Source organism: Erythranthe guttata, chromosome 7, assembly GCF_056151865.1.
Source record: "Erythranthe guttata isolate IM_541 chromosome 7, IM_541, whole genome shotgun sequence".
Classification (NCBI taxonomy): domain Eukaryota; kingdom Viridiplantae; phylum Streptophyta; class Magnoliopsida; order Lamiales; family Phrymaceae; genus Erythranthe; species Erythranthe guttata.
In genome coordinates this window covers 14,144,188-14,156,496 of record NC_142539.1, presented here as the reverse complement: position 1 = coordinate 14,156,496, position 12,309 = coordinate 14,144,188, and the positions used below count along the sequence as shown (strand labels likewise).

Below are 12,309 nucleotides of genomic sequence, written 5' to 3'. Positions count from 1 at the left end.
TTTTCGTCATTTTGTTAGATTATTGACTCCGGTGCTTCTAATCATATATGTACATCTCTCTCATTTTTTTCTTCATATTCCCCTATTCGTAAAAACATATATGTTCAATTGCCTGATGGCTCTCACGCGCCTGTGACTCACATAGGCACTGTCAAATGTTTTGGTACTTTCATTCTCATGAATGTTTTTTACATTCCATCGTTTAAGTTCAATTTGTTATCCATTTCAAAATTTACGAAATCCACAAATTGTGATATAATTTTTTCTTCGTCTGGATGTATATTTCAGGACCAATCAACGAAGAAGACGATTGGTCGGGGTAATCCTTACAATGGTCCTTTCTACCTTGATTGCAATTTGGTTTCTAATTATGCTCTTTCTATTAAGCAATGTAATAAATTTGATCTATGGCATTCTCGCCTTGGTCATCAATCTAGGCCTCGTTTTGATTTTATTGTTAAGAATTCTCAAAATATTATTCCAAATAAGGATTTTGATTGTGATGTTTGTCCACGTGCTAAACAGGCACGTCTTTCATTTCCTCAACGTACATCTTGTTCTTCTCATTGTTTTGAATTGATTCATGTTGATATTTGGGGTCCTTTCTCTATACCCTCACAAAATGGATCACGATTCTTCTTAACTATTGTTGATGATTATTCAAGATGCACTTGGATTTATCTAATGAAACACAAATCCGAAACTTTCAACATGATAACCCATTTTTTTAATCTAATTCGTCGTCAATTTAACACAAAAGTCTCTCGTTTCAATTCCGGAAATGGGGATATTTTTCTTCCTCAACTTCAAACCATACGTTCAGATAATGGTTCTGAATTTCTTTCCAAATAAATTCAAATATGGTTTCATGATAATGGAATCATTCATCAACGTAGTTGTGTTGCGACCCCACAACAAAATGGCATTGTAGAACGTAAACATCGGCATCTCCTTGATGTCGCTCGAGCTTTACGATTTCAAGCAAACTTGCCTCTTTCTTTTTGGGGTGAATGTATTCTAACCGCTGCATTTCTCATTAACAAACTTCCAACTCCAGTCCTTCAATATAAATCTCCTCATTAAGTCTTAGTTGGACATCTTCCATCTTATTCCTCTCTTCGAGTTTTTGGGTGTTTTGTTTTGCTAAAAATATAAATATTCAACATAAATTTGATGAACCAGCAAAGCCTGGCATCTTTGTTGGTTATCCTTATGGACAAAAGGGATATCGTATATACGACCTCAAAACTCGTCAAATTTACGTTTCACGCGATGTCATATTTCATGAGTCAATTTTTCCATATCATGATCTTGCAAATTCATCTTTACAAGATCCAATTTCAATTACTCCGATCAATGATAATGGGACTTTTGACTACCCTACACCACTCATCGACCCCCCTTCGGGTGATTCTATTCCTCATAATGAAACTACGAGTTTGGATGACTCGCCATCATCTCCTTCCTTACCCTCTCAACTTGACGATTCAATCAATTCTCCCTCTATTTCCGAATCTCCTTCCTCACCTTCTCAACTTGATGGTTCAACTAATTCTCCATCTATTTCCGATGGCACACCATCTTCTGATTCACCTTCTACAACAATTGTTCGTAATTACCCTCAACGCATTCGTCACCAACCAAAGCGTCTCAATGATTATATTTGTAATCATATTTCACTATCCACTTTTTCACTAGCAAATTACATTTCTTTCCGTAATTTAAGTCATCCCCATCGCGCCTTTCTCACAAATGTCATTAAGAATCAAGAGCCGCGATCATATTCTCAAGCCATAAAATCAATTGAATGGCGTGATGCAATGGCCAAGGAAATTCGAGATCTAGAATTAAATAACACTTGGTCCTTATGTCAAATTCCACCCGGCAAATCACCCATTGGTTGTAAATGGGTCTTCAAAATTAAATATCGGTCAGATGGTTCAATTGATCGATATAAAGCTCGTCTAGTTGCCAAAGGTTACACCCAAATTGAAGGAATTGATTATCATGATACCTTCGCACCTGTGGCAAAACTAGTTACTGTACGTCTCCTACTCTCAATTGCTGCCATTAAAAGTTGGTCAATCCACCAACTTGATGTTAACAATGCATTTCTTCAAGGAGATCTTAATGAAGAGGTCTATATGAAACTTCCCCCTGGCTTCTCTCACAAAGGGGAGACTCGTGTATGTAAATTAAATAAATCAATCTATGGTCTTAAACAAGCATCTCGTCAATGGTTCTCCAAATTCTCAACCACTCTTATTAGTCGAGGCTTTCATCAATCAATTTCAGACTACAGTCTTTTTACATATATTCGTAATAAGACATCCATTTTTATACTCGTCTACGTTGATGATATTATCATTACAGGAAATAATGATGATGTTATTTCCGATATCAAAAAAATTCTTGCCAATTCTTTTTCCATAAAAGATCTTGGAAATCTTTGATACTTTTTGGGTAATGAAGTATCTCGTTCTAAACAAGGCAATTTTTTATGTCAACGCAAGTATACTCTAGACATCTTATCTGATTCCGGGATTTCAGGTTCTCGTCCGTCTGATTTTCCAATGGAACCACATCTTCATTTACGTCCACATGATGGGACTCCCCTTCCCAATCCATCAATCTATCGACGTCTCATAGGGCGTCTGCTATATCTCACTGTAACACGACCTGACATTCAATATGCGGTAAATACTCTTAGTCAATTCATGCAAAATCCGCATTCAACTCATCTTGATGCTGCCAGTCGCATCCTTCGTTATCTTAAAGGTACTGTTGGTAAAGGTTTATTCATTTCTGCATCTAGTTCTCTCACTCTAGTAGGATATGCCGACTCTGATTGGGCTGGTTGTCCTACCACTCGTCGGTCTACCACTGGTTATTTCACCATGTTGGGTTCTAGTCCTATTTCTTGGAAAACCACTACTAGAAAATCATGATTTGGCAACGGACGAATTTGTTGCTAAAAAGTAAAAATCCGTCACTAATCAAGAGTTAGCAACAGATAATGCTCGTCTCCAATGCCGTCGCTAAAAGGCGCGTCGCTAAATTTAGCGACGACGTGCACAAATCCGTTGCTACATTTTAGCAATAGAATAAGCCGTTGCCGGATCCGTTGCTACAGTGGCAATAGAATGGCCCGTCGCCAGATCCGTCGGTAATGTAGAAACTGAATGACCCATCGCCAAATCCGTCGCTACTTTAGATAGGGATTAAATCGTATCTAAATCCGTCGCAAAAAATATTTGAACAATTAAAAAAAATATATTTTTTTTATTTTGATACCTATTTAATATATATTGTATACCAAAAAATAACAATTAGATATAAAAATTCAGCATACAATGTTACAAATTTGTATTACAAACTGTAGCAATACTGTTTTGAAAGCAATTTGAAACACTGTCAAAATTTAAAATACATCAATCCTATTCTATAAGTGCGACACACACCGTCTCTTCAGTCTATCCAATCGACATATGCTTGTGGTTTACTTGTACCACGTAGATGACATCCTGAATACTAGCTGCATAGTACACAAAAGTAGTCCAAGACAAGATAAATGTGATTAGCTAAATATTGACGCTAAGCTAAAAAGACAACTTGAAATCCTAATAAAACAAATTGTGTAAGAAAGTGAATATTTCATACCCGATACAACTTTTCCCTGCAAATGTAGCAACATAAACAATTGTGAAGGAGATAACAAAACAAAATTTCGAATTGAATAGTAAATCAAATCAAAATATTGACTTTAAAATAAAAAGACAACTTTGATCCTAATAAATAGTAAGGTAAAACATTTACCTTTAAATGTAGCACTTGTGCTTCACAACATCATCAAGAAAAACAACTGTTAAAAAGCCAAGAAAACAACTTGAGAAAATGAGCAGTGAATGAAATCTAATTTGAATCTTTATACTGATATCTAGCTAAAATATGTATGTAAAATAAATAGAAGCAAATATATACTCAGTTTACTATGTTATCATCAGACCATTCTCTTTAAAAGATAAAAGAAAAGAAGTTATCAATTCAATTTTTTCTCTAACCTGGGAAAGCCTCATCAAACATGCTTACCATTACATATGTATAGAATTTGGAATTCTAGTACTACGCCTCTTATGATCTTCCCCTCTTCTCTATTGACAACTCAATTCGGTTTCCTAAAAAATCATTAATGTGGATAAGTATTTTTAATAGTAAAAATAGCAGACTGCCTCGATATCATTTGCAAGCATAAAAGATAACATAAACAGAGGCTAAGAGATGATGAGAAATCAATGGAGCAAAGAACATACTCTGTGAACTTTGTTTCCATCAAGCATCCTAATGCTTTCTTCGTTAATGGAGAAAAAATTGAGTTCTTTTACGCATCCATAAGATTATGTTTGTGAATTTATTTGAATTTCCTGCATCATGCTACAAGTCATCAAAAAGTTAACGAATGAAAGCCATGAGCCATCACAAAAAAATTATTTTATACGTATCTAATCAGATTTCAAGATGATTAATCAAAGTCAAGTTCATAAATAAATTCTGCACCTCTGAACAACACTTGAGATAATCGACACGCAAACAAAATAGCTGCAACACCTAACCATCTATAATAAGTAAGAGAACAAATACGCAAACTTTTATTTCTTCTCAAATAATGGGAAGGAAACATATCGAAAGACAATAACAAAGCCAATAAAAATCCAAATTTTCTAGCAAAAAAAAAACATAAACAAACAAATCTATTATCATGTTCAAAAGATAATCGAATGAAAATTCAAATAACATTCGCCAATTCATTAATTTACCAAAAGCAAAACAATTTAAAGAATATATTATATGCACCCACGAACGAAAGAAATAATTCAAAACATATCAGATAAGCAGGGTAAAAAATCATATTTTAACCAAATCCCTGCAAAAATTGTTCTTTTGAAATATTAGAAGTTCAAGATCAATGAAGATTCGAAAGGGCAACCGAGCAAGTGCTAGCTAGCGTTTTCATAAGATAACTCAAAAATCGTACATCGGGAAAAAAATTAAGAATTGAAACTTACATTGACATTAGGGATTTGGAGCAAAACTCGTTCATTTCCACTGAAGAGAAAACCTTGTAAAAAGAAAGAGAAATATTGAGGAAAACTTAAGAATGAAATTTACCTTGAAATTACAGATTTGCTGCAGAAATCATTTTTCGACATATCGATATTCCTCGCAATACATTAATAAACTAATTGGGTTCCTTACCTCTTCCGAACACTCAGTACAAAAACTTCAACAGTTGGAAATCAGGACTCGGACATCGATAAATCGAGAGAATCCTCCATAAAAATTAGGGCTTCGGCTGTGAATTTTGCTCCGCTGTTGTTTGGGGTTTGGACATTTTCCTTTAAATTATACATCTTTCGGTATATTTATTAATATTTTATTATAAATCTAGTGTTGTTATTGTTATACATAAATATTTAAATATTTCTATAACTTTAATTAAATAATTGATAAAAGACTAAACACGTGTTACAATGTTTTCTGCCTAGTCATTTAGGTGACAAATGATATACGTTTTTATACATATTATTTATTTCATCACTTTTAATAGTTAATTACAATATAATTATTAAAATAAATATATATAAATAAATAATATTAATTAAAATAATCAAAAAAAAAACAGAATAATAATTACATGATAACAGTACAAAATCCTCAATATTATATTTTAAATTTAAAAACAACAATCTTAACTATCTATTTTAGCCACAGGTCCTTTAATCTGTCGCTACATATGATGCTAATATTTATTTTTAGTAACAGGTTATTATCCATCACCGAATTATGTTGCTAAATATTTATTTTAGCAACGGATTTATCATTCGTCTCTAATATCTGTTGCTAGAACTGAAACTCCATAAGCGATGGGACGATTTTGTTTTACGTCGCTAATCCCATCGCTAATTACTTATTTAGCAACGGATTGTTTTGTTCGTTGCTAGCTACCGTTGCTAAATCATGATTTTCTAGTAGTGAACTAAGAAACAACCAACCGTTTCTCGTTCTTCTACCGAAGCCGAATATCGTTCTCTCGCTGCACTTACGTGTGAGTTACAGTGGTTAAAATATATTCTAACGGATCTCGGTTTCAACCACTCTCAACCAATTCCAATTCATTGTGATAGCCAAGTTGCTATACACATTGCAGAAAATCCTGTCTTTCAAGAACGAACCAAGCACATTGAGATTGATTGTCATTCTGTTCGAGAAAAAATTCAGGCAGGTCTCATTGCTCCCTCATACCTACGTTCAAGTGATCAACTAGCAGATAGTTTTACGAAACCACTTGGCGGTGAAGCTTATCGACGATTAGTTCTCAAGTTGGGTGTTTTTGATATATCAATACCACTTCCAACTTGACGGGGGGTGTTAGAGGAATATAATATATATTCATTATTGATTTAGTTTAGCCTTAATTAGGTGATTTGATTAGATTCAATCAAGTCTTAATTAGTGATTTGATTAATGATTTAATTAGATTCAATCAAGTCTTAATTATTGATTTGATTAGGGATTTGATTAGATGTAATTAGTTTCTTCCTTTTATTGTTTCTCTCTTATGTGTATATAAATGTACAAGCTCTCATTGATGAAATACATGACACAATTCATCTTCTTCATTATGTGTTTCATCATTTCTACACAGTCTCCAAGATTTTAAAACTGAGTTTTGATCATTTGTCGTCACCAGCACTGAAAAAGTGTTTTGCATACTGTTCGATATATCCTAAAGGATATGACTTACCAAGGGAACGCTTGGTTGAGTTGTGGATGACAGAGGGATTTCTTGGAGGAAATGATGATATGGAGATTGTGGGCAACAAATTCTTTCATAACCTTTTAGAGAACTCCTTGTTGCTACAAGTTGTGGAGAGAAACGGTGACGATAATATAATATATTATAACATGCACGATCTTGTGCATGATCTTGCCTCCTCTATTTTAAATTCAAGCGATCAAGTTCGGTACATAGGTTGGGAATCGATTGATGATCAATCACATACTATCTTAAAAGAACAAGCAAGTTGTCTTCGTTCATTATGTTTCAGTGATAGTATTATATGCAATCTCATGTTCTCAAAGTTCAAATCGTTACACGTTTTAATTTTGAATTCAGTTGGTCGTTTAATTTTGATGAGTTGCCAAGTTCCATTGGAGAGTTAATACATGTGAGATGTTTGGACATTTTTCACACATTTATTAAATGTTTACCAGACTCAGTTGGTGATCTCTATCACTTGCAGACATTAAGAGCATGTCACGTGGAAAAGTTGCCAAACACATTGAAACACTTGATGAACTTGAGACATCTCCACCTTCCTTCTCAAATCGAATTGCCTCCGGAGATGGGAAGATTAATATCTCTTCGAACACCGATATACTTTGGAGTGAGCGATAAAAAGAGTTGTGGAATTGGTGAACTCGGAAGCTTGAAGAATCTAAAAGGGGAACTAGAGATTTATAATCTTGAAAAGGTGCGTGACAAAGAAGAGGCTAAAAGAGCAGATTTATTAGAAAAGTTAAACATAGTCAAGTTAAAGCTTGTGTGGAGACACGGTCAATATGGCAATGAGAGTGTTTTGGAAGGCCTCCAACCCCACCCAAATTTAAAGAGCTTAAACATTTGTGGATTTCCAGGAAGAAATCTGCCACCATGGTGTTCAATGATGTCGGAGCTTAATAATCTAATGGAGATAGGTCTTCGAAATTGCAGAGAATGCGAACAAATTCCAATGCTAGGGCACTTGCGACATTTGAAGAATCTTTATCTACATGGTATGTAGAATGTGAAATCCATAGGTTCGTCATTCTACGGAATAGACAAGTGTAGCAGATCAGGTAATGCAATTACTATATTTCCGGCACTTGAAAGGCTCGAGTTGGTTTGTATGTGGAAGCTGACAGAGTGGTTAGAAGCAGAGTTGATGCCAAATGCAACGGACAATCGACGACTATCTCAACTTGTGGTGGCATTTCCTCGCCTCGAGTACTTGAAGATTATAATGTGCATGCAATTGGAGAGTGCTCCAAGTCATTTTCCATGCCTAAAAGAATTGGAGATTTCTCAAGTCAACAGTAAATTTACCTTTGGCGAGCATATGTGGGATCAAATTAATCTCTCTTACAAAACTCCGAATTAATTCAATTGACGGATTGGTGTGTCTCCCAGATTGGTTATTACATAAAAATCAAAATCTATCAGAGTTGAAGATAATTTATTGTCCCAACTTAACACATCTAGTGCCCTGCTTCCAGAGTGGCTATGCCTCTCTACTAAAAAAGTTGGAGATATGTTATTGTCCGAATTTTAGAGAGTTACCATATCCACACGAATCACATGATGAACAACAATTATTATTATTAGGATTGAGTTGCCTTCGTGAATTGAGTATTCGTACATGCCCCGGGTTGACCGATTTGCCGAGTGAAATGATGGAGTCATGTGCGGAGTCACTCGAGCAACTTAAGGATGAATGTGGGAATGGTGACGGGGTGTTTGCAGAAAATGCATCGTCTCTCGGAGTTAAGGATTCCTGATATTCCAACCACCAATTCCTCGAAGATTGGGTTGTCGTCTAGTGACTGCAGCTTGCGGGGTACTTTAAGCACGAGTACAAGTTACGGTGAGTCCTCACATTCCTCGGTTTTCGATGCCATCTTGAAAGGTTCAGCAAAATCTCTTTGTACATTATACTTGTACGGGACAAAGCAGAGTCGGGATCTACCAGAGCAGCTTCAACATCTCACTGCTCCTTTAGAGATATACTTACATGATTTCGAAGAGATTGAAGAATTGCCTGATTGGGTAATTGGGAACAACAACAACAACAACAACAACTTGTCTTAATAACTGCAACAAGTTGCGGCGTCTACCGTCTAAGGAAGCCATGCTACGTCTCACCAACTTAATTCTTTTACTAATTTACCAATCTCCGATGTTAAATCTAACAAGGCGACCAGACGGAGATTCTGAGTGGCCCAAGATTTCCCATATTCCCCGCGTAATTTTGGATGGATTCGACTTTCCAACTAACGTCATCTAAATTTGTCGCATAAATTGAATAGGTCGCTCAAGGCATAAATACTTGCACGTTGGAATTTTATAGCAAATATTAATAAGTGTAATTTTATATGTATCGTATTATTCTCAGCTCCGGAACTCGACTTTTAGAGCTTATGAATTCGTACATGATACGAGACAAATATTTGTTGCATTCATTTTCACTCCAACTTATTATCTTAAAATCTTAGGATTTCACCAGGAGGTCAAAAACTGCCGGGCCCTCAGAAGTGCATGCTCGATTCCTAATGAATCACACATCGTAAAATTAAATCAAGGACAAAAAAATGTAGGTAGTTGAGCCCCCTAAAATCAAAGATTAAAAGGAAGAAAAGAAAATTAAAATTAAGGATTAGCAACTCGAGCTGAAGCAAGTGAATCGAGTTCGTCGAAAAATATAACACATGGACGTGCTGCTCTGCAGCTGGTTTAAAATTTATGGTCTCAGTGTTTATTTGCTATTTTTTTTACTTGTTACAAAAGGATAATTTATTTCTCTGTTTAAACCTCTCCCACTCTCATTCCTCACTCAGTTTAAGAGTTTTAATCAAAATTAGTCTTATGTATTTCACCCTTTATTTGCCCTTTAATCGATAAATTTGAATGATCGTATGTTTTTATTCGATACGGAAGAAATGGAGGTACAAAAGAAATCGAAAAAATTGTTTTTCATACCCAAAATATTACTGATTGGGACAATAATATTAGTAATATTTATGTGGTAATATTCATATTATTGTTTTTGCATTCAATATTACTGTCTCAGACAGTAATTTTGTTGTTAACACAGTAATTTATGGAGAAAAACTAATTCAAAAATCAGAATTTCCAAAAAAAAAAAAAAGTCAACGCCGGAGACTGGCGGTCAACGCCGACGACCGGCCGAGAAAAAATATCTTTTCAAAAAATTGTGAAAATGGGGTAGTGTGATGTATTTGTTCGAATCCGGGTCAATGTGAAATATTGATAAAGTTAGAGTACAATAGATGAAATTAATGAAAATTGTATTATGAGGGGTATTTTGAACAAAATAATGGGGATGAGTTTATTTGCAAAACTATTTTTTGCTTGGACATATCTGCATTTAAGTTCTTGTCATACCCAATACAAAATCGAGAAAAAAGGAATCCGTTAGCACACATATACAAATTTTTATCTTCTTTCTTGTCAAAATGCCGGCGGTTTGTTATCTTTCCTACGCCACTCATCCACCCATAATATAAGGATTGCGACAACCGTAAAAATCACAAGTCAAAAGTACATATACAGATGTTGTATCTGCAAAAATTTCAGAAGCCCAAATAATTAATTTAGATTTTCGGTACAACTTTCTTCATCATCTCCAGAAGAATATCGTCTTTGTTTGATCCTTGCACGTGATTAATTAACATGGAAGAAGTAGATGCATCGGCATAGAATCCCCTTTTGTGCATGTCCTCTAAGAACGGGATTGCCTTGTAAACCTCTTTCTTCTTTAGCAAACCCTGGATTATGCTGTTGTACATCACACTATCCGGTGCACAACCACATCTCTCCATTTTCACAATCAAATCTTTTGCCTCCTCTACACACCCTTCTCGGCAAAGTGAACCGAGAATAACGGTGTATATTTTAATATTAGGTTTCAATCCTTTGGAAGGAAGTTCGTTTAAAATATTTTTCGCCTCTACAAGTTTCCCATCTTTGCACAAACCATTAATCAAGATCCCGTATGTGACTATATTAGGGTTTAACCCTTTGTCTTCCATCGCCCGTAGAAATAAAAACGCGTCAGCAATCTGCTGTGTCTTGCACAAGCCTTCCAACAAAATATTGCAAGTATATAAATCTGGAGGTACGTGCCGAGCTTCCATGTCCTTATAAAGCTTCCATCCGTCAGCATTTCTGCCTTTACTAAATAATCCGTGTATCATGATGCTATAGGTAAATGTCGTGTGTTCTAAACCTTTAGAAGAAGCTTCGAGAAAAAGTCGCAGAGCTTCATCAACTTTTCCCTTCTTGCAATATCCGTTTATTAAAGTGCCATAGCTGATAATACATGCCTTAAGGCCGTTGCCCGTTATAGAATCAAATACTTCTTTCGCTTTATCCATTTTCCCTTGCAAACAATACCCATCTATTAACGCATTGTACGTGACAATAACGGGACTAATATTTTGTTGCTTCATAATTTTCAAAACATCCTCAGCCTCTTTAACATTTCCTTCCTTACAAAATGCGTCCACCAATATATTAAAAGTAACGACAGTCAAGTATATCTTGTGATCGACCATTTCATTTAGTAAGTCCTTCACCTCTTTCCATCTACCAAAATTGCACAAGCCCTGAATCATCGAGCTATATGTGACGACAGTCGGTGAAATGCCCTTATCAATCATTCTAGACTTGAGCTCGAGTGCATTATCCACCATTCGGCACTTGCATAAACAATCAATTACCGCACTATACGCCTTAACATCGGGTTTATAGATAGTCTTTTCCAACAACAAAAGCAAATCACGGGCAGTATGAACACGTCCAGCTTTGCAGAGCCCGTCAATCGCAGTAAGAATCGTAACATCGTCTGGCTCACAGAGTTTCAAAGTCAAAATCTTCTTGAACAATTTCTCTGCCTCGGCCACATTACCATCTAAAAAGAGACCTTTTAGGAGGGTGTTGAATGTCGTAACATCTGCCTCGTAACCGTGTTTAAGGAAGATGCCGAAGATAGCAAAACCAACGTCTATGCGTTTCAAAAGGCAGCAGCAATTAATTAAGATGTTCATTGTGTACTCATCTATAGGGGCAGCCCATTGACGCATTTCGTCGAACAGTTTAAGGGCACCCGAGTATTGCTTCATCTTGAAAATAACTTGCAGTAGTTTGGTGAATTCAAAAACGGAAGGCTGTGGCTGCATTCTCACCATTTGACGAAACAAGAAAAAAGCATCGTCTAATTCATTTATACAACTCAAATCTATTCTGGGCTTAGGTGAAAAGGATCGATCTTTGTGACCCACACTATGAAAATTTGAACAGAAGAAAGAAAAGGGATCAGCAAATATACCGTACTGATGAGAAGATGTAGTAGCAATTGCTCTACGAATCAGCGCTCTTCCAGAAAACTTCATCTTCTTCAGAGATTTTGTGAAAGCCAATTCTACTGGTTTGGTGTGCTTAAACTCATTCCGTTTTCTAAAATTAAAATAAAT

General features: G+C 35.6%; 2 protein-coding genes and 1 long non-coding RNA gene across 6 annotated transcripts; 1 reads left to right on the top strand and 2 right to left on the bottom strand.

Moving 5' to 3' along the window:
• Positions 1-3,362: 3,362 nt before the first annotated feature.
• On the bottom strand, positions 3,363-5,387 carry LOC105949487 (uncharacterized). Of its 4 annotated transcripts, XR_016032305.1 has the most exons (7): positions 5,254-5,387; positions 5,064-5,116; positions 4,311-4,431; positions 4,090-4,175; positions 3,817-3,862; positions 3,661-3,676; positions 3,363-3,535 (listed from the first exon to the last, which is right to left on the bottom strand). It is a non-coding gene; the product is annotated as an uncharacterized LOC105949487 (long non-coding RNA). The 4 variants fall into 4 exon arrangements; XR_016032304.1 differs by having other exon boundaries at positions 3,443-3,862; positions 4,062-4,175; XR_016032303.1 differs by having other exon boundaries at positions 3,445-3,862.
• A 1,441-nt stretch (positions 5,388-6,828) lies between these two features.
• On the top strand, positions 6,829-8,198 carry LOC105953838 (putative disease resistance protein RGA3). The gene is made up of 3 exons (XM_088820345.1): positions 6,829-6,937; positions 7,273-7,755; positions 7,858-8,198. The coding sequence occupies exons 1-3, from the start codon at positions 6,829-6,831 to the stop codon at positions 8,196-8,198; spliced, it is 933 nt and encodes a 310-aa protein (XP_088676471.1).
• A 2,065-nt stretch (positions 8,199-10,263) lies between these two features.
• LOC105953843 (uncharacterized) lies at positions 10,264-12,309 on the bottom strand. Its single transcript, XM_012977522.2, has one exon. It carries the CDS (start codon positions 12,226-12,228, stop codon positions 10,429-10,431), a length of 1,800 nt encoding a protein of 599 aa, XP_012832976.2. The 5' UTR covers positions 12,229-12,309; the 3' UTR covers positions 10,264-10,428.